Source organism: Patella vulgata, chromosome 9 (genome assembly GCF_932274485.2).
Source record: "Patella vulgata chromosome 9, xgPatVulg1.2, whole genome shotgun sequence".
In the NCBI taxonomy this organism is placed as follows: Eukaryota; Metazoa; Mollusca; class Gastropoda; family Patellidae; genus Patella; species Patella vulgata.
Window position 1 is genome coordinate 9,752,215 of NC_065887.2, and position 23,555 is coordinate 9,775,769.

At 36.4% G+C, this 23,555-nt stretch overlaps 1 protein-coding gene across 3 annotated transcripts in view; it reads left to right on the forward strand.

Moving 5' to 3' along the window:
• The window catches only part of LOC126807651 (natural resistance-associated macrophage protein 2), a 33,644-nt gene that overhangs the window by 2,213 nt on the left and 7,876 nt on the right, over window positions 1–23,555 (forward strand). Inside the window, exons 1-7 of one of the 3 annotated variants that reach the window (XM_050532394.2) lie at window positions 2,199–2,287; window positions 14,830–15,021; window positions 15,631–15,753; window positions 18,614–18,840; window positions 19,469–19,607; window positions 21,826–21,981; window positions 22,954–23,112. In XM_050532394.2, the coding sequence (XP_050388351.1) occupies window positions 14,884–15,021; window positions 15,631–15,753; window positions 18,614–18,840; window positions 19,469–19,607; window positions 21,826–21,981; window positions 22,954–23,112 (942 nt within the window). In that variant the 5' untranslated portion in view covers window positions 2,199–2,287; window positions 14,830–14,883. Of the gene's footprint in view, window positions 1–2,198; window positions 2,288–8,475; window positions 8,562–14,829; window positions 15,022–15,630; window positions 15,754–18,613; window positions 18,841–19,468; window positions 19,608–21,825; window positions 21,982–22,953; window positions 23,113–23,555 lie in introns of those variants that run through there. The other 2 variants (XM_050532395.1, XM_050532393.2) reach the window with 2 other exon arrangements.

Below are 23,555 nucleotides of genomic sequence, written 5' to 3' on the forward strand. Positions count from 1 at the left end.
CCACATTTGGCACAAGTATGAATAAATAATTAAATGGATTTAAAAATATTATATCCTGGTTATATATTTAGATCTATTCAAATTAAAACACGATGTCATGAACGATGTCATGAATGACGTAATAAACAGGTTTTTTTTAAACTTTTACTCGGACAATGGAATTGTGAAGGGATATCCTAAAAGGTTGTAATATTTGACAAATATTTGAGAAACCAAATTTTATTTTAAAAGAGACATGTAATCAAGGTGGGTTTTTGGCTGGATACAGTACCCCACTAATATATTAAAGATATTAAATCGGAAGGGATAAAAAACCAAAATCCCATGGGGGTGGATGGCCGAATGGTTAGCATTTGCGCGCTGTATCACAAGGTCTGTCATTGAGTCAACTAGCGTGGTTTCGATTTCTCGGTTGTACGTGACAAGGATTTGGGTCGCCTGTTCAACCTCATGGGTTTTCTCCGGGTCCTCCGGTTTCCTCCCACTGCTAAAGACCCTGTGCTTAAGCAAATTAATTAATTAAAAAAAAAATTGAACCATGTATTAGTCCCGAAATGACCTAGTTTGTGTCAGTTGGACATTAAACCCTCCCTCTCTCTCTCTCTCTCTCTCTCTCTCTTTCTCTCCGAAGTCCCATGTCTGTGCAAAATTTCCCTTGGAATAACACCCTGTAACGCATAGACACATCTTCATTAGCCCAGTCCGTGAAGAAAAGTAGAATGTTAAACCTCAATTAATTACAAGCTTCTTATTGATAAAACTATGAGACATTTCATCTAGTCATATAGAGGTATCTTGTTAAAACTTCCTATGAAACAGGGTTTAATCAAGTTTAATGCCTTGTCAAAACCATAACTTGGTCATTTTGCGACTAATAAATTATTTAAGCGGCCTTTAGTAACTCGATGAGAATAACACATGAAACAATTATATGGAATACAATTTTAAGTTACTTGAAAGATTTATTTCTGGCAATGTTTCCACGAGGGTTCTCTTGTCTTTATCAAGTAAAGAATATATGGTAATTTTAATTTCAATGCTTACACATGATTTTTGCGTTTTCACCTACTTTTTTTAAATTCCCAACTCCCAAGGGTTACTTTATGTGCTGGCCAATGTGTACACAGTAGGTACTCTTTTTATTTGTCCCATCCGAAAGACTAGTCACACCACACTTTCTTCTTGTCAGCAGGACCGTTTTTTTGCAGTTATTATTTTATCTGTCTGGAGGTCGCATGTTCGGTCCCAGCATTAGCTAAGACAGTTCATAGGAATTTTCAGACGTGATTTTCCCATGTCAGTGGTGCAGGACAGCTGTCTAGTCGTTCGGATGTGACGAAAAACCCAAGGTCCCATGTATACATTGGCGTGCACGTAAAAGATCCCTTGGCAGTTGGAATCCGATATAAGAGTAGGCCCTAGTGCCGCTGCCCGAGCAGAATTTCCCTCATAGTACACTGTATGAGGGTATAAGTGGAACCATTTTCGATTCACAAATAATATTCACAATGGTCACAATGAGCTTAATCTTGAAGGTTCAGAGTTAATCTGTTTTTGTATTAACTTTTATTGTGCGTATTTTTTGTGTGGCTAGCATATTGTCGTCACCTCTGTCTATCTGTTCGCAGATGCAAATTTTCCAGCACAAACAGCAAGGCTTGTAGTGTGCATACTTTTTGTTGACAGTCAGTGATTTATTGGATCACTTGTTTTCTTATTAATGTAGGGGGGTTGGATTGCCGAATGGTTAGCGTGTTTGTGTTTGTATCATAAAATCTGTCATTGAGTCACTTGGCGTGGTTTCAATTCCCCGGTTGTACATGACAAGGAGTAGGGTCGCCTGTCCAACTTCATGGGTTTTCTCTGGATCCTCCAGTTTCCTCCCACTGCTAAAGACCCCTACGCGCATACGATTTGTAGAAATAAAATTGAACCATATGTTAATCCCGAAATGACCTAGTTTGTGTTGAGCTGAGGTTAAACCCCATCTCTCTCTCTCTCTCTCTCTCTCTCTCTCTCTCTCTCTCTATTAATGTGTATAAAATTATGTTTTAATAAGATTAAATTTCAAGTCCATGCTAAATGTCCCATTAACGGTGTTTATTGTTGCTGTGATCTATTGTGGTTCAGGTAAATGTATAAAGACAGGATGAAACCTTTAACCTACGTTAGTTTCATACGATTTGTGTTAAGGTAAACATAGAGAGGAATATATGATTGTTTTGTGTAGAGAGCTACAAACATTGAGGCAAGATAACTGATCTATTCATTTTTATAGGCTTTCTGTGTAAGTACATGTACAAGTCTGGACCAAGAAATATTATTATTTAATCTTCATTGATTAGTAGGTGGGTTGGGTGGCCGAATGGTTAGCGTGTGCCTGTTGCATCATAAGGTCTGTCATTGAGTCAACTGGCGTGGTTTCGATGCCCCGTTTGTATGGGATAAAGAGTAGGTTACCCGTCCAACCTTGTGGGTTTTCTCCGGGTCGTCCGGTTTCCTCCCACTGCTATAGACCACTGTGTGCAAGCGAATTATTAAAGTTAAATTGAACCATATTATGTTTGTGTCGAGTGGACGTTAAACCCCTTTTCTCTATCTTTCACATTGATTAGAGATTGCAAGGGTGCATGCAAATCTCAAAAGTTTATATGCACAAGACAAATTATGCAATGAAAAGTAAAGTTTAAGCCCTTGAGAAAAAAGTTAAACTTGCAAGAAAAATGTATTTTTAGGCCTGAACTTTGTATTTCAAGTATTTAAAGGAGTGAGCTCCTTTGTATTAGAGAACAAGTACAGATAATGGCTTAAATCTAACTCTTGTAAAGAATTGTTGACAAATATATCTGAACTGCCACTTTCGATTTAGGCATATTTACGCATCGCCCTTGAATCAGTAGTGAACAAGGCAGTGTTTATCTATGTTTATGTATGTTTGTTCTAATATGATTTTTCTTTCATTTTGTAATTGTATGCTGCTTCGATCCCATGGGCGTTTCTATGCAATAAACTTACTTACCAGGAAATATAAGCTACTCTGTGGAAGCTACTACTGATCATGTTTTCATAAATTAGAATGCATTCTGTGATTGTTTGTGCTGGTTTTTTTTTTATCTTCGAGTGTTATTTGTTTGAAATCATTAGAAACATTTTGAATTTATATACCAATGCTTCAAGATTTTTTAAAACTTGAAGTCTGGGGGGGGGGGGGGTAGATGGCCGAATGGTTAGCACGTGCGTGCTGTATCATTAGGCCTGTCATTGAGTCAACTGGCGTGGTTTCGAATCCCCGGTTGTACGTGACAAGGAATAGGGTTGCCTGTCCAACCTCGTGGGTTTTCTCCGGGTGGTCCGGTTTCCTCCCACTGCTAAAGACCCCTACGCGCAAGCGAATTATTGAAATAAAATAAAACCATATGTTAGTCCCGAAATGAACTACTTTGTGTCGATTGGACGTTAAACCCCATTTCTCTCTCTCTCTCTCTGAAGTCTGGGATTTGTGGACTATGATTTTAGATTTAACTTTGCTGGTGGTGGTGGCTTTATAAGGGGCCTGACAAGCCTCTGTTTATCTTTTAATTATATATTATTTTAAACAGGGCTGTAAATTTGTCAGTATTTTTTTAATTACTGTAATAATGAGTTAAAATACAATCTGATTAAAACACAGATCCTATTTCGTTTCGTTTTTTATACTCCAAAATTTTGTTTAACTTTACTACACTAGGATCTGGAAGAGTTGTTATATACCCCGCGTTCTGGTTGATATGAGGGATTAGCCAATGAAACTGTCTGTTGCAGCGAGTTCTTGGCATTCAGTGCACGGAACTATCAAATGTCTGACATCATAGGGCCAAAATCCACTTGTATGACCCCTGACGCGCCACCCCACTACAACTCACCAGATCTTCATGTAGTGTAGGCCATCGAAAGTATAGGCCTGTATTTTAATCAGATTGGTTTGAAAAAGGCCATCTCAAGTTTTTAATGGAATTTAGTCTGGTGTTTTACAAGTTACAGATGCATTATGTACCGGGAATTCTCGTAGTTAAGCCCTGGGCTTAATTTCGAATTATTACCATGTCAGCGATGAAACATTTCTGAAGAAATTAAGCCCAGGGCTTAAATTCGAAAAGAGGAAAAAACGACAAACATTTGGGTTCTTTTTATAATTTTAAATGGAACGAATCAAATTCATCAACAAAAATGGTTTTTAAAACACAATTATGATACACCATCACATAAATGTTCTGAAATACAAACAGAAACTGTCTATAAACTTTAAATTTCAAAGTTCTTTGAACAAATCAGATCTCATGGGCTTTTACTAGTATGTGGTTTGAAAATTTAAAAGGGTGCAGACCACTCTAAAATAAATTTTAAATTTAAGCCCATGGGCTTAAATTCGAAATTTAAACTCATTATTAAGCCCATGGGCTTTATAACGACAGGGCTTAAATACGAGGATTCCCGGTAAGATTTAAATAAAGAGATGTCTGTTCTTGTTATTATAGTTTAAAAATAGATAAAAAAAAAATTAATTATCTATTGAATATTACATTCAAATAATTTATTCCAAACGAAGTTATGAGTGTTTGAAGTTTTGACAAGATTTAGCCGAAATAGTTTCGATTGTCAAGTACTGCTACGATAATAAAAGCGTCCTGATTATCCATCTTAATGTGTTCTTATCCATTTAATACCTCGACCATCAGATGTCCCAGAGCGTGGATTATGGGCTTGTCTTATTAATAATATTTGTAGCCAGAAAAAAGACCCAAAAGTCGTTTAATTTTAGACTAATTATCAAATGAATTACAGATATTCATGTGATATACAATAATTAATAGAATATAGTATCAAAAAATCATCGTTTTATCCAACGTTTCGTCAGTAAAAAATACAAACTTCTTCAGAGGTGAAGAATTAAATACAAAATGACTGTGTCAGTTATGACATCATAGGAAGTTATGACATCATTGTAATGATGATGTCATGGGCTTAGATACATAACATGAACGGTTAGTCTTATAATAAAGGTAAAATTTTCCTTCCATTCCAAGCATCGATGTACTATGTGTGCAATGACATAGCATTTTAAAATGAACAGTCATTGATATTGGGTGATTGGTTGAATATGATGATCGTAGCTATCAATACAAAGTATTTATATTGGGTGATGGGTTTAATATGATGATGGTAGCTATCAGTATAAAGTATTATAATTGATATCCTCTATCATTAATATCTATAACTGCCAGGTCAATTTATTTTATATAGACTAGTATTTTTATCTCCTGTTAAACAAATACTGAACAATAGATTGAATCACACATCTACTGACACATATATATACAATACAGGATATGTTTTAATATAACACATGTCTTGTATTGTATACCTGTACCGGTATATACTGTATCTGTCAGTAATTGTTATGACTGAATGTTAACAGCTGATTCGACCATACATAGTCACACGTGGTACTAAGTGTTCTGAACTTAGAGAGAGAGAGAGAAATTGGGTTTAATGTCCACTTGACACAAACTAGATAATTTCGGGACTAACATATGGTTTAATTTTATTTTAATGATTCGCCTGCGCGATTGGGTCTTTAGCAGTAGGAGGAAACTAGAGGACCCAGAGGAAGCACATGAGGATGGACGGGCAACCCTACTCCATGTCACGTACATCCGCCCGGGGATTCGAGACCACGTCAGTTGACTCAATTACAGACCTTATGATACAGCATGTAGGCGCTAACCATTCAGCCATCCAACCCCCCTTCTAAACCTAAAAGTTTGGTTACCTGATGAAATAATTGTAAACATTCATGTATTTATACAGGTAAAATTATTAGCGTTAAGGTTCATCCAAGGCAGGCATTTGCAGGTGGCAACAGTATTGGTCTACTGCATTGACACCCCCCCCCCCAACTATTTTTCTATCGGGATATGAGTCAGAAGTGGCTCAGTGAGTAAGATGCTGGCTTGCTAACCAAGACATCTCAGGTTGGCTTCCACGTACACATTGGCGTGCACGTCAAAGAACCCTTGACAGTCGGAATTCGAAATAAAAGTAGGCAATAACGCTGCTGTCCGGGCAAAATTTCCCTCATAGTCATAGCACACTGTATGGTATATGTCCGTCTTCTTTAGCCCAGTTCGGAGCAGAAAAGTAGGATGTTAAACCCCATTTCATTTCATTTCTATCGGGACATTAGAAAGATATAAAACAATTTAAGTATGTGTTTATTATATCATATTGTATTTTTTGCCGGGGAGGTAAACACAAGTACTGTGCTAGGTAGTACAAACTCCAGGTACATCTGCGTACAGCTAATACAAGAGATAAGAGACCCCGGGTGTCAGTGACTAGTTTCATTCATATTGAACTCTTCAGACTGATTGGACTCACATCGCAGGCTTTTTGATTTATACTATTCCGAAACTCTGTTGGGGTTTCCATGGTTACTATTTGGCAGGGTTACCCAGACCCAGGTTTGGCCTCTTGGCGGGGTTTGCAAATTTGTTTCCGGAGTTAGTAACTCGCTTACCGGGGTTGTACAGAGGTTTGACAACTTGGCCTCTTGGTGGGGTTCGCAAATTTGTTACCAGGGTCGGTTAGATTAAAGTGCTAGTGTCCATAATTTTGCTAACTACAAGGCTTTTGTTTGGTTTGTAACATTGTTACTTGTCATGCACAGCCACTCAGTGAAAACGTTATCGATGTATAAATGTGTGTGTATAAACTAAAAATACATTATGCAAGAGCTAAATCTGCCAACTGCAGGTCTTTCTTTAGGCCCGAAATGTTATCTAAATTATTAATTAGACATTAATTAACTTATCCAAACCATAATCAACTCTAGATGGCATTGGTAGCCTGGGATATTTACTGGATTATAACCCGATCTGCTGCTCAACTCTCATTCATGATTTAATCAAAAAATGGATAATTGAGACTATTTTTTTATCGTACTGACTTTAGTAATGATGATCGAGGCTAGGCCCAAAATTCAAACGCTAAATTCCCGGTTCAGAGTGGATCAATTTGACTGAAATTTTCAGCAAATTCCCTTTACAATATCTAGTTTTTAACTATTATAGTGAGAACTGCCAGCTCTTGATCTAATCTGCCATAATGTATCTTTAATATTGATTTTATTGTTGGAGGATGCATGCATAATGAAAACATATTTAATTTATTCAATTTCGATCTGTATATATAATATTGACGAATGTATAAAGTGAATACAAATGAATGTGGCTATGGGAGATCTTTCCGATCCCAAAAATAATACAAGTATCATTCAAATTCTGTAATTTTCAAATTATGTAAATGGAATGAAATGGGGTTTAACGTCCTACTTTTCTGCACCAATCTGACTAATGAAGACGGGTATAGCCATACAGTGTGGTTAGGTCTACTTGATAAGGCCAACTTCAAGTTTGGTCAAAGGTCACGAGATGTAAACAGGGCTAGCGCTAAAAAATGTAATTGACTGTATTTACTTACGAAGTGTGTTCTTTAATGTTTGACTGTGTAAAATTGATCACAAATTTAGTATAGAATTTAGATTACAAAAGGGAGAGAACCACCCCTGAGCCTGAGTATGCAGGCCTATTGAAAGCGGAGGGGCAAGAGGCCCCCCCCCCCCATGGAACACAATAATGATAATAATAATTCATATATATGTACGGAAATAAGTACACTTATAAAGATTTAAAGAAGAATATATAGAACTACAAATAATATGTACAGTGAACAGTAATCATGGAATAATTATTCTGTACACATCTTGGTTTACATCTTGGTTTTTGTGATATTGACTATTTCGCATCAATATAAAATCTCTGATACAACCAGCTTTTATCTTATCATCATCACTACTCAGCCATCGACCAAAGTGCCCATATCAGTATGGGCGCCCCATAGTTCATCTCCTCAGGTGTAAACCCTATTTTCAAAAAAATTTTGGGGGGAGAGCACCCTAGACTCATTCGTCGTGGACCCTCAAGCGTAGGTACATCGGTGCCTTAGGAGACCTTGCCCCATATTTGGGCTAACTACGGTCCTGGTGAGAGAGAGAGAGAGAGAAATGGGGTTTAATGTCCACTCAACACAAAATAGGTCATTTTGGCACTAACACATGGTTCAATTTTATTTCAATAATTCAATTACGCGTAGGGGTCTTTAGCAGTGGGAGGAAACTGGAGGACCTGGAGAAAACCCACGAGGTTGAACAGGCGACCCTACTCCTTGTCACGTACAACCGTGGAATCAATACGGTCCTGGCATATATATACCTGTGAATAAGTGATTATGATAATACAATCTACTAGTAGTAGTAGTAGTATGTACCTGTGATTTTGATAAAACAATCTACCAGCCAGTTGTCTGATTAATATAATCTAATCTATATACTAAAGATTTTTAATCAATTCAATTGATATATATATATTATATATTATCAGGGTTAAGATGAAGCAGTAGTGATAACAGTAATCACATGTTTTCCTAATATTAACTGAATATACTTGTTACACTAAAATATTCAGGTAATTTTATTTATATATTTTTATTATCCTGCATTGAATAAAGTTAATGAGAGAGATATTGAAATAGGCTCAGTCCATTGTCTATCTGCTCTTTTGTCACAGTTTTATTTCTGGCTCATCTCTCATCATCCGGAGTCGTGTTAGATTCCTGTGTTGGCCGAGAAAGTTTATCATGTTTTTTTCCGGCGTGGTTCTCCCTTGTCATTGGTGCAGGGCTGAGGGCCTGGCATCTGCCGAGAGCCAATGTATAGTCATTTAGATGTGAGAAAAAATGAGGTCCCGTGCACCTAAAAGAATCCTTGGCAGTTGGAAATTGATATAAGAGTAGGCCGTAGCGCTGCTGCCTGGGTGAAATATTTTCTACCATGGCACACACTGTATGGTGTATGCCCGTATTCATAGCCCAGTTGGAGCAGACAGAAAGATGTCAAACCCCATTTTATTTCATTTCATAAACCATTTAAGATATCTTTATGAAACTTTGTATGGAGCCACAGTGGCTAACTGGGTAAGACGCTGGCTAGCTAGCCTGGAGGTTGGGTGGTCGATCCTTGCATTGGCCGAGAAAGTTCATCTGGATTTTCCGTGGTTTCCCCTTGTCAGTGGTGCAGAACGGAGGGCCTGACAAGAACAGCTGTCTAGTCCATCAGATGATACAAAAAACCAAGGTCCTGTGTATACATTGGAATGCACGTAAAAGATCCCTTGGCAGTTGGAATTCGATATAAGAGTAGGCGATAGTGCCGCTGCCCGGGCAAAATTTCCCTCATAGCACACTGTATGGTGTATGCCCTTCTTCATTAGCCCAGTATAGGAGCAGAACAGTAGGACGTTAAACCCCATTTCATTTCATTTCATTTTGAAACTTTGTACTCACTTCAACCTATTACACTAGTTGTGTCTTTTGCTAAGTGCTTGGTATTACCATTGCAGTCACGATACGACACGTATTGCGATTTGTGTGCTACGATACCTATATATTATACTGGCCGTGTTTTTTGCTTAGTGCTGGGTATTGCCACTGCAGTCTCGATACGAAACTTATTGCGATTCAGGTCCTATGATACGAATCGTATCACGATTCATAACCAGGTCAATATTTACCAAGAAAACAACAGGATAAATGTCCAGGGTTTGAAATGTTCGTTTGTCTAAGGACCAAAACAATTTAAGAGTGTTTGTGTACCTATGGATAATGTGTGATGTGGATAATTTAGAGTGACAGGTTACTTACTGAAGCAACAAAAAAAACATAAAAAAGAATCGTGATACATCGATTCAGCGTCTTGTTATTGTGAAAAGGTGAATCGCGATACATCGATTTAATGATATATGATCGTGCCAGCATTTCTTTTGCTAAGCATAAATTTTACAGATTCTGTCATTTTTGTGTTGCATGGGGAGCAAATTTGACATAGATTTTGTTATTCAAGACTGCGTGGTTTCCTCTTGGCAGCTGTGCAGGACGGGGGCCTGACAAGGACAGCTGTCTAGTCATTCAGATGGGACGAAAAACCGAGGTCTTGTTTAGAATTGGAGTGCACATAAAAGAACCCTTGGCAGTTGGAATTCAGTATAAGAGTAAGCCGTATCACAACTGTCCGGACAAAATTTCCCTCATAGCACACTGTATGGTGTAGGACATTAAACCCCATTTCATTTCATTTCATTTTGTTATACAATTATATTGTGGGGTGTTGATTACAGAGCCTTCTTGTTTTTCATTAAAATTTTAGTGACACAAGCTTTATGTATCTTAGAGATACAAGCATTATATCTCTTAAGAGATACAAGCATTATGTATCTTAGAGATACAAGCATTATGTATTTTAGAGATACAAGCATCTACAAATTTTGTTACAATTGTTTGAATTATTCGTTGTAGATGCCTCAAATTCTATCGATATTCAAGACTGACTTTATTTAAAAGGCCAACAAATTCTTATACAGACTAAAAAGTGTTGCAGTGTTTGATTGTATCTCAGAAACTACTTGTCGGATTGATTCGATGTCTTCGGTTTTACTGGAAAAGTGGGTGTGACTTAGAGATTAAAGCTATTTCGAACGTTCTGCGACAATGCGAAATGTCCGAAATCGTCGAATTTGTCGATTTTTGAAATATTGCCGTAATATTAACAATAATCGTCGGATTTTAACATTGGATACATTTTGACATAGCCAGAGACAAGGCACATAGCCACGGTTCTTTAGATTTTTGATTTTCCACGAATCGTCGGAGATATTAGGCGCCAAATTTTGAAAATTTAAATTTTTACAAAAAACTTTTTTATTCATGAATATTTTAATGTGGTATTTTACCCAGGGTTAAAGAGTCATCTGATTTGACCAAAAATGGCACCATTTTTTGTCATCGTAAATTTCCTTGACCCCCATTGGCTAATTCAGTTTTTCAGTCCTGGATTAATTATTTATTGCTCGATTTGTATAAAACAAAGTTCATATGCTCCGTAATCCAAAATGTCATTTTTTTGTTACCGGTAAAGTTACCTTTCGGCAACGGAAGTGACGTAAATTTAGCAAAAACTACAATTTTGACAGTTCGGTACCACTTTTTGAAAGCAAATATTATTTTTTTAAAATCTGGTATGACTGAAAGTGTGTGCCCTGTAAAGGCGCAGAAAACATCGGGCTCAGTTTTTTTAATTTCGATTTCGTTTTCGGGTCATTTTGATTTAAAGGTGAAAAAAGGTGAAAAAATGAGCTATTTACAACCCATTCAGGCTTTTCATATTTTAAAATATTTCTTCGCAACTTTCATAAACTTGTAGCATTAATCCATACGAAGAGAATCTATCTCAAAATTAGTTTGTAATATGAGCAGTTGCCAAGAAATGGTCAATTTTGCATGAGTCACTCTTTACGCTATTGTGTCTGTAAAAGAGTCAATTATTATTGGATTTTCATAAAAGTGACACCATTTGATGCATAATGTCAATTGTGACTAGTTCAACTCAATTTAACATTTTCAATGTCACCTAAAATGACGTAATTTGGGCAAAAACTGTATTTATAGCCTTCGAAACAAATAATTTATTCAAATGAGTTTTATTTATTTCTTTAAAATTTTGATATTTGATTCTAATCAACTAATAGAATGAAACCATACGATCATATAGATATCACAAAATGGTTTCTACCTTGTTCAGTTGCAGAGAAATAGACGATTTTCAACAGGCAACTTTTCAAGGTTTTTGTCCATAAAAGTGTCAATTATTATTCGATTTTCATAAAATTTTCACCATGTGATACCTAAAGCCATTTACGATTTCATTCAAGTAATTTAAGATTTTCATTATCACCGGAACTAAACTCATTTTGGCAGAAACTGTATTTTTAGCCTTTAAAACAGATATTTTATTCAAATGAGTCTGATTTGAAATGTCTTTAAAATTATGATATTTCATTCCAATCAATAAATAGATTGAACCCATACGATCATACAGATACCAAAAAATGGTTTCTAACTTGTAAGGTTGCAGAAAAATAGACGGTTTTCTACAAGTCACTGTTCAAGGTTTTTGGTCTATGAAAGTGGCAATTATTATTCGATTTACATAAAATTTTCACCATGTCATTGTGATGCCTTATGCCATTTCTGATTTCATAAAAGTAATTTAACATTTTCATTATCACTGGAAGTAATGTAATTTTGTCAGGATCTCTTACATGTAACAAATGTATACAATGAATTGATATTGCTGGATTTGGTTGATTCTGCGTACATTTTATTTGATGTGTGCAATGCTTATATGGAAACCTGTTTAATGGTTTCATCGGTACCGGAAGTGACATATGTTCAAGGGTAACGGGGCACCGGTGAAACCCGTCATTACTGCGGCGCAGTTCTAGTTAAAGTTTTAATATTGATTTTTTTTTTATGAGATGTTTATACAAAAACCACAGATGTGAGATTAATATTCATTTGTCACAGTTAAACAGTTTCTATATTTCAATTATCAGACATAATAAATCATTGTATTACGGAGGCAGACAAGATCAAATTCTAATACTGAGATACCATCACTGATGCTACGGTACCACTATAGCACAGGGAACAAAATAACTCTCGACAATTGGTTAGCAGTGTGAAATAGTTTTAATAAATTTTTGCTAATCAAATTAAATTTTGATAGCAGTTTTGGTCATTTGAGGTGTAATTATAATGAAAGTTTTAATAGTGGCTAGTCACAGTGGAAAATATATAACTGGAATATAAAGGATATGATAGTCGGTAAGGTGGGTGTTAGACTGTTAGTTAATATATCTTGTATAAACTTATATGATGTTAGTAAAATGTGCGCTGTATCATAAGGTCTGTCATTGAGTCAAATGGTGTGGTTTCAATTCCCTGGTTGTACGTGACAAGGAGTAGGGTCACCTGTCCAACCTCGTGGGTTTTTCTCCAGGTCCTCTGGTTTCCTCCCACTGCGCGCAAGCGAATTATTGAAATAAAATGTGTTAGTACCGAAATGACCTAATTTGTGTCAAGTGGATGTTAAACCCAATCTCTCTCTCTCTCTCTCTCTCTCTCTCTTGTCTGTTAACCTAATTGTTGTCCCAGATTCATTGAAATTGCAGGCCTTTAATCTATTTATCATTATCTCACAGACTTAGATATAAACTGGTGTTATAATTAGATAATATCGTGAGAGAGAAAGAAATGGGGTTTAACGTCCACTCAACACAAACTAGGTCATTTTGGGACTAACATATGGTATAATTTTATTTAAAAAAATTTGCTTGCGCATAGGGGTCTTTAGCAGTGGCAGGAAATCGAAGGACCCAGAGAAAACCCACGCAGTTGGAGAGGCGACCCTTGTCCTTGTCACATAAGATCAGGGAATCGAAACCAATGACAGACCTTATGATACAGCACGCACATGCTAACCATTCGGCCATCCAACCCCCCTAGATAATATCGTATAAACTTACTCTATATATTATCTTGAATTATATAATATATTAATCATATCAGTCTAACTACTTACCTGTACAGCTAGTGTGACAGGTATTTAAAAAGAGTAAGTATACCCTGCCTCATGTACTTATATATAATCTATAAGTGTTATCAGGTTTTCCAGATAGAGTAAGCATACATGTACTTTGCTATTGTATGTCATCATCACTACTGGATTTAGAGATTGTATTTAAGAATTTTGAAGCTAGTAGATATAACCTTTGGGCAAAATGGTTTCAGGCATTGTAACCAGCCCAGTAATTTGATGTCAGTGTCTCTGTCTTTCATTTTTTATTACCGTAGCTGTTGTTAATGATATACAAGATGTTTAACCATAAATATTGATAAAGAATCTTGAATTGATATGTAATCAGGCCATATTAGATATTTGTCTCTATATATATGCTAGTAATTGGATATTAACACTTAAAAAAAATAGGTTATAAATCAATATTGTGTGATGGTTTATAAATAAACAAGATAAAGGACACTATTATAAGAGATATGCAAATTACTATATTTAATGTATAGGTGTGTATTGGTGTTTCAGTCTAGATTGTATTAGTAATGGTGATCTAGGCTAGGCTGAAATTTCAATCGCTAAAATCTCAGTTCAGAGTTTATCAATTCAGCAAATTCCTTTTACATTATCTAGTTTTTAACTGTTATAGTCAAAACTGCCAGCTCTTTATCTAATCTTCCATAATGTATCTTTAAATATTCATTGTACTCAAAACCAGGATGTAATATGAAATGTACGATGGAGGCATATTTCATGTAAATCTTAGACTTTAGCATCAAATTTTCACTTGTTTATCATATTGTTAACAATCAAACTGCTCCAACACTCGTATCATCTTACTATATACATGGTTAACCTTGTGACTCCTATGTACATTTGAGGGCGGTTGGATGGTCGAATGGTTAGCGAGTGCGCGTTGTTTCAAAAGGTCTGTCATTGAGTCAACTGGCGCGGTTTTGATTTCTGGCATGTAGGTGACAAGGAGTAGCGTCGCCTGTCCTTCGACCTTCGCTTAGGACAAAAATCTGGGGCCCTGTTTACACATTGATTGGTCTGGACGTAAAAGACCCTTTGACAGTTAGAATTTAGTATAGGCTGTAGAGCCACTGTCCAAGCAAAATTTCCCTCATAGCGCACTGTTTGGTGTGCATCCGTCTTCATTAGCTCGTGTGGGACGGGAAGGTAGGATGTTAAAGCCCATGTCGGATATGTGAATCTCGATTGACTAAAGTCTGACTGCAAATAAATTTATTTTATTTTCATTTCAGGTAGATTTGTTCAAGTAAGGTATTAAAACTGCTGAGGCCTACTGGACCTTTATCATGACAAACGAATATGAAGATTTCTCCAATCACACACCTACCAACACGGGGGATGATGATGAGGAGAAAAAACCCAAATTAACAACAGTAGCGTCAACTTATTTCAACGAACAAATTCCTATACCAAATTCTGATGATGTAAGTAACAAAACATTTAACTTGTTCTCTCCATATCTTTAATGGGGGTTGGGGGGAGGGGGGGGGTGAATAGTTAACGGTGGCCAGCATTGCATCATTAGGTCTGTCATTGAGTCAAGTGGCATGACTTCCCATGAGGGAAATTTTGTCCCTACTGCTTCACTACGACCTGCTCTTATTTTGAATTCCAAGAAAAATAATCCGAGAAAAAAGAAAAACCGAGGCCGACAGACCAAGGTTTTTATGTAGAGGGTTTTTTTTTCTGAAGTTTTTCTTCCCCAGCATAACCGAAGTCAAACCAACCGTCTATATTTACATGTACGTACAATTCAAGTAAGTTCTTTCACATGCACTCAGATGTGTACATCGGTCCTCTTTTTTTGTCTAATCCGAATAAATAGGAGCTGTTCTTGCCAGATCGTCTGTTCTACACCACTAACAAGGGGAAACCACACCGGAAAAATCTGAGGAACTGTCTTGGCTAACACTAGGACTGATCCTCACTGAGCCACTGAGACTCCCTGCAGAAGATGCGAGTACTTGTTGATTTAGATATTATATTTAGATTTATGTCTAATTTAAAATATAAATGTACTTTTGTTATTTCAGTATAGATTTAGTTTTCGTAAATTGTGGGCTTTCACCGGACCCGGTTTTTTGATGAGCATAGCTTATCTTGATCCTGGTAATATAGAATCTGATTTACAATCCGGATCCATTGCTCAGTTTAGGGTAAGTATCTGGAGGATCAGTTCTAGCAGTATATCTTGTTGGAATTATTATACTTTGATCGTTATAGTTAATTCAATATGGCCTCTTTGATTTAAACCAAAATATGACTAAGGTGTTGATGTGGCTCTCCCTCTCTTTTCCTTGTCAAAAAAAAATTGCATATCTTTCAGAGGTGGGTGAGAGAGAGAGAAATGGGGTTTAACGTTCACTCGACACAAACTAGTTCATTTCGGGACTAACACATGGTTCAATTTTATTTCAACAATGCTGTTGCCCTTAGTGGTCTTTAGCAGTAGGATGAAACCGGAGGACCCGGAGAAAACCCTCGAGGTTGGACAGGCGACCCTACTCCTTGTCATGTACAACCGGAAAATCGAAACCACGCCAGTTGACTCAATGACAGACCTTATGATACAGCCCGCACATGCTAACCATTCGGACCTCGAGTCCGAATCGAATACCAAGTCGCCGCAACTCGAGTTCGAGTCACTAAGTTTTAGGTCACTGACTTTAGTACCGAGTCGAGTCCCAAGTCTTCACAAAGTCTGAGAACTAAGTTCTTTCAAGTCGTGAGTCTTCACAACTGCTGAGTCAAGTCGCAAGTTGGGTCATTGATGTAACATTATAGGAGATAAGATAAAGAGCTGGCAATTCTCATTACAATAGTTAAACACTAGATAATGTAAAGAGAATATGCTGAAAGTTTCAGTCAAAATGCTCCACATTGAACCGAGATGTTAGCAATGGAATTTTAGGCCTAGCCTTGATCATCATTACTAAAGTTGGTATGATATTAAAAAAACAACAACATAGTCTCGATTACCCATTTTGATGTTAAATCATCCATCACAATATATATTCAAATCCAGTAAATATCACAGCCTAGCGATGCCATCGAGAGTTGATTATGGTCTGGATAAGTTAATGAATGTCTAATTAATAATTTGGATAACATTTCAGGCCTACGGAAAGACCTACAATACGCAGATTTAGCTCTTGCATAATGTATGTTTAAGTCAGACTCGAGTCTTGAATTGTGGGACTCATGTTCCAACCTTTGCTATCTTTTTCCTACCTTTTTGTGAAATTTGGCCCTTAAACATTTATGCTGATCCCCTTAAGCTACATATTCTGTATTCATTTATGATTACCATATTTTACGCAAAGCAATGGTCAATTGAATTATGGGTTTGTCTGTCCGTCTATCTGCATGTCGCACCTTTTGTTACACAATAACTCTGCTTCTACAGTGTTCAAACTTGTAGGTGAATTTTGTGACTGTGGTTGTGAACTGTGAACATTTTCTGCTTAGAATTAATCAAAGCAATTTGATTGGTTGAGACTGTTGAACAGATTAACTTTGATTCTAATTGCTTGAGTGATCGAGTGATAAAACTTGATACCAATATTTAGAATCATCCTATCTTGAGACCACTACAAGAGTAAACATTGGGGGGATTTGTTTTTTTGCTGATCATGGCTATAGTTTTAAGATTATTGGTCCTGGTTTAAAAAATCGTCTATCATATAGATCTATTTGGTAGGTAGAGTGAGTGAGTAGAAATATATAGTGTGAATATCAATAGTAATTTAAGAGGAAAAATAAAGTTTTGATTTGCTAATCCTAGGTATACAGTTGTATGGTTAAACACACATTATGCAAAAGCTAAATCTGCCTATTGCAGGTCTGTCTTTAGGACTGAGATGTTATATAAACTATTAATTAGACATTAATGAACTTATCCAGGCCATAATCATCTCTTGATGCCATCATTAGCCTGCAATGTTTAGTGGATTTGAAAGCATTTTGTGATGGATAATTTAACGTAAAAATGGATAATCAAGACTTTGTATATTATCGTGCCACCGTCAGTAATGACGATCATGACTAGCCTAAAATTAAATCGCTATATCTCGATTCAGAGTAAAGCAATTTCACTGAAAATTTCATCATATTCTGTTTTCATTATCTATTTTTTTTTTTAACTATTAACTATTATAGCGAGAACTATCAACCCTTTAATTATAAAGGTGTTTAAAGTAGTGCTGGCACATATTGAATCTCGAGATACTGAATTGATGTATCGAAAAAAAAATTTCGCTTCAGTAACCCGTCACTCTGAATTATCCACATCACACGCTATCAATGGGTTCACAAAAAAAATTAAAGGGTTGACAGTTCTCGCTATAATAGTTAATAGTTAAAAAAAAAATAGATAATGAAAACAGAATATGATGAAATTTTCTGTGAAATTGCTTTACTCTGAATCGAGATTATAGCGATTCAATTTTTTTTGTGAACCCATTGATAGCGTGTGATGTGGATAATTAAGAGTGACGGGTTACTGAAGCGAAAAAAAAAAAAACATAAATTTTTTTTCGACACATCGATTCAGTATTGAATCTCGAGATACTGACTCGATGTATCGAAAAAAAATTTATGTTTTTTTTTTTTTTCGCTTCAGTAATCCGTCACTCTTAATTATCCACATCACACGCTATCAATGGGTTCACAAACACCCTTAAATTATTTTGATCCTTGTTATGATCCATATCACTATCGTAATAAATAAAACGGGTTTATTTCATTGACATCGTCAGGACTAAAAATATAAATTATTCATTTATCCTGTTGATTTCTTGGTAAATAGTGACCTGGTTATGATTGTGATACAAATCGTTTAATAGAGCCTGAATCCCAATACGTATCGTGGCAATACCCAGCACTAGTTTAAAGACCAATAAACGGCTCATGATTAGAATTTAAGAGTATACATAATATTTTGATTGATCAGATCTTATAATTGGCTGTATACCACCAACTATGTATTTGAATTCGATATTGTTATTTTTTTTTTAGCTATTATGGGTTTTAATGGGAGCTACAATCTTGGGATTATTAATGCAGAGATTATCAGCCCGTCTGGGTGTCGTGACAGGCATGCATCTAGCAGAAGTGTGTTATCGTCAATATCCGTTAGTACCTCGTATGATTCTATGGATTATGATAGAAATAGCTATCATAGGATCAGACATGCAGGAGGTAATAGGAACAGCCATAGCCATATATCTTCTATCTGATGGAAAGTAAGAATTTAGATATTTGTAAAGATTTTGTTTTTAAATTTAGAGATGAAATTGGACTAAGCGTGCTACTTTTCTGCACCGACTGGGCAAATGAAGACAGGCATACCGGTATGTCATACATTCAGTGGCACTATGGTCTACTAGTATTTCGAATTCCAATTGTCGTGGCTTCTTTTATGTGCACGCCATTGTTTGCACAGGACCTTGATTTTTTGTCCCATCCGATTAACTAAACCCTGTCCTTGCCAGACCCTCGGTCCTTTAACCCTAACAAATTGAAACCACGCTGGAAAATCACAATTAATTTCCTTGGCCAACCCAAGACCTAGCGAGCCAGCATCTTTATTAACAGATCCACCGAAAGGGTTCTTTTACGTGTACTTCAGAGAGTTAACAGGGAGGGGGGGGGGCCTTAGTTTTTCCTTGCAAAATCCTCCATGGTGCACCAACTTTTTTTTTTATTTAGATCTAAACCTAGATGAGTGTTTTATTAATATCAATCATGTTGTTTTTCAGTGTGAATAACAAGAAATTGAGATATGCAATGTGCACTTCAAAGTCGGATTTTGGAGTTAATGAATAGATGTTATTCTTGGTATTTATCAGGAAATTTTTGATTATTTTTCAGAGTACCGTTATACGCTGGTGTTATTATTACTATTGCCGATACTTTCACGTTTTTATTGCTGGATAAATATGGCTTACGTAAACTGGAAGGATTTTTTGCTTTCCTCATTTTAGTAATGGCTATTACATTTGGTTACGAGGTAAAGTTAGATATAATACAATATTAATCAACAAATGTAATTAAAAAGATTCAGCATCCACTCATAAAAACAAGGAATTGTGCAAGTGGATCTTGAAATGGTCAGATAGCCTCTGATTAAAATACAGATCTATATTTCGATTTATTTTTTATACTTTCGATGGCCTACACTACATGAAGGTCGCGTTAGAGGTCATACGAGCGGCTTTTGACCCTATGATGTCAAACATTTGATTAACCAATCAGCACTGATGTTTCTAGTGGATTACCCACATTTCCGTGCACCACACGTCAAAAGCCTAAACCCTCACATCATCCAGAACACATCAATGATAACAACTCTTCCAGAACACGTCAATGATAACAACTCTTCCAGATTCTAGTGCAGAAAAGATAAGTAAAATGAAATTTTGAAAAATATAAAATGAAACGAAATGGGATCCGTGTATTAATCAGATTGATCAGATAGCCTCATACTTTAGAATTATTTATCTATTTGTGCTATATTTTAGGCAACACAAATAAAATAACTTGTTTCTCGGGCACCGCCCGCACGCAAAATTGGTTGCGCGTGCAGTCTATTTATTAGTCTTGATGAAAAAAAATAAATATGTAACGCCCGCCCGCACATCGACAAGCAAGTCGTAAAAAAAATATCCCGCATGTACCTACATCCGCCATACATGTATATCTATTCAAATGTATTAAAACTGATTCAGATGAACATGCTGTCTTTTTTATCCGAACAATGGCGAAGTTTGGCAGATTTGCCTTTTTTATTGATATCGAAAGAACCTCCATTTTGTATCACGTGATATTAATTACCTCCCCTGATAAACTAGAATTTGATTCGTGTTAAAAGTCATTGGCGACAATATTTCAATCATTCGATCGTAATCGGCTCATTATTGCCGGCTTCAGTCGGTCCTTGTTTGGAAAATCCTATTGATAAAATAATGAACCGTAGAACAGGTTAATTAATTATAGCTAAGAATACGATACGATGACGATAGTCGTCATAATGCATACCTTAGAATCTGGGTCATTATTAGCACATTTACGGTAGTTTCGATAATCCGGAAAATAATAATTGGATTACCGATTTGATGGTTTTACTGACCAGTTGTTAGTTAGATTTAAATAGTCATTCAATATAAACACCGGATAGAACACCGAATATCCTGAGAAACACACCGAATATCCCAAGAAACAGTATTTCCGGCAATCTCCAATACCGATGACACGGTGTGACATGCATTGTTTGGAATTCGGTAAATAATTATAAATAAACCGGCGATACTACATTTAGTTTTAAATACTGTTTACCATGATTATTATTTTTGATACACCTGGTGAAAGAGGCTTAGTTTTTAAAAATATTGTTGTCTTTATGGAGGGCTATTACATAGTCGTATGGAATTTTATTTTAAACCAATTTCAATTATGTGAATTAAATATGGAAAATTATTTTCCTTTCAGTCAGTGTTCAGTCTCAGTGTTTTAGTAGACTTGATTTTGGGTTTATGTTTTAAGTATGTACAATAAAGTTGAATATAACGGAAAGCAAAAACGTAATTTACAAGTAATGACTTTCTCATTTAAAAAAAAAAAAAAGAAAGACCGCCCTCCCGCCCCAACAATTTTCAGCAATAGCCAAATTTTATTTTGCACCATCAATGAGTAAAAAAAAAGAAGAAACCGCCCTCCCTCCCTACAGTTTCAGCTGTCAGTTGCCCGAGAAACAAGACATTTATTTTGTGTGGCCTTAAGATATTCTGGCATTTTGTTCCATTGGTCATAGAATCTAGGAGAAAAATAGTTTCCTTCATGTTTAGATACTTTGTAGTCATAGCATACATCGTCACTTTTTCAATTGAAGGGGTGGGGGAAGTTGGATCGCCGAATGGTTAGCGTGTGCATGTATCATAAGGTCTGTCATAATGGAGTTTAACATCCACTTGACATGGTTTTATTTTATTTCAATAATTCGCCTGCGCGTAGGGGTCTTTAGCAGTGGAAGGAAACCTGAGGACCCAGAGAAAACTTACAAGGTTGGACCCACTCCTTGTCATGTACAAACAGGGAATCGAAACCACGCCAGATGACTCAATGACAGACCTTATGATGCAACTCGCACGCACTAACCATTCGGCCATCCACAACATCCAGGTTAATAAAATGTGAAATGTATAAATTTGTGTTAATTGTATATTTTGTAGTATGTTGTAGTATCACCAAATCAAGCGTTAGTAATGAAAGGATTATTTGTACCATATTGTGAAGGATGTGGTCCCAAGCAACTATTACAAGCTGTAGGTGTGATAGGAGCTATTATCATGCCTCATAATATCTATCTTCATTCAGCTTTAGTTAAGGTGAGTAATGGGGTAGTTAAACATACATTATGCAAGAGCTAAATCTGCCTATTGCAGGTCTTTCTTTAGGCCTGAAATGTTATCTAAATTGTTAATTAGATATTAATTAACTTATCCAGACCATAATCAACTCTCGATGTCATTGCGATATTTACTGGATTAGGATCCAATCTGCTGCTCGATGCTCATTCATGATTAAATCAAAAAATGGATAATCCAGGCTGTTTTTTATCGTACCAACTTTAGTAATGATGATCGAGGATAGACCCAAAATTCAATCGCTAAATTCTCAGTTCAGAGTGGATTAATTTGACTGAAATTTTCAGCAAATTCCCTTTACATTATCTAGTTTTTAACTATTAACTTGGTTCACTTTGTTGAACCTTGTGAACACTCTAACTATAAAAGTTATCATGTTGAATGATATGGGTTGATTGGTCGACCAATTTGGTCAACTGATCGGCCAAATTGGGGGACTGATGGTCCACCTAGACCACCAGTCAATATGTAATAAAAAGCTGTATAGATGTTTCGTAAACTGTGATTATTTGAAAATTTTTATGGTCATAACTGTTTATTAGGATCTGAGAAAGTTCATTGGGATATTCCAATGTGGTTTCCCCTTATCATTGGTGCAGGACTGAGGGCCTGACAAGGACAGCTGTCTAGTCATTTGAATGGTACGAAAAACCGAGGTCCTGTGTACACATTGGCATGCACATAAAAGATCCCTTGGCAGTTGGAATTTGATATCAGAGTAGGCCATAGTGCCGCTGCCTGGGCAAAATTTCCCTCATAGCACACTGTATGGCATATTCCCATCTTCATTAGCCCTGTTGGAGCATAAAAATAGGACGTTAAACCTCATTTCATTTCAGTTCATATTGTTTATTAGGATAATTACTGGTGGATTGTATGAAACTTTTTTTGTACGGAGGAAATGTAAAACCTGATCTGTATTTTATTTTTCAGTCTCGTGAGATAGATCGTACCAAGAGACCAGAAATCAAAGAGGCTAACCGTTATTTCTTTATCGAAGCAGCTATTGCGTTATTTGTATCGTTTTTAATCAATGTGTTTGTTGTATCTGTGTTCGCTCAGGGATTTTATCATAAATCAAGTATGAATGTAGTAAGTTGAATCAATTTATCTATTCTAAGTTAAGGTGTGTGTGTGTGTGATGGTGTGTGTGTGTGTGTGCGCACCAGACAAGAGTTCTCTTTTACACTCAGTGGTCCACCAATTGTTTGATTTCTAGTCGCTAGTCTGGAGGTCTTGTGTTCGATCCCCGCATTGACCGAGAAAGTTCATCGTGATTTTCCAACTGGGTTTCCCATTATCAGTGGTGCAGGATGGAGGGCCTGACAAGGACAGCTGTCTAGTCATTTGGATGGGACGAAAAACCAAGGTTCCGTGTATACATTGGCGTTCCCTTGGCAGTTGGAATTTGATATAAGGGTAGGCCATAGTGCAGCTGCCCAGGCAAAATTTTCCTCATAGCACACTGCATGGCGCATGCCAGTCTTGATTAGCCCAGTACAGGAGCAGAACAGCAGGAAGTTAAACTCCATTTC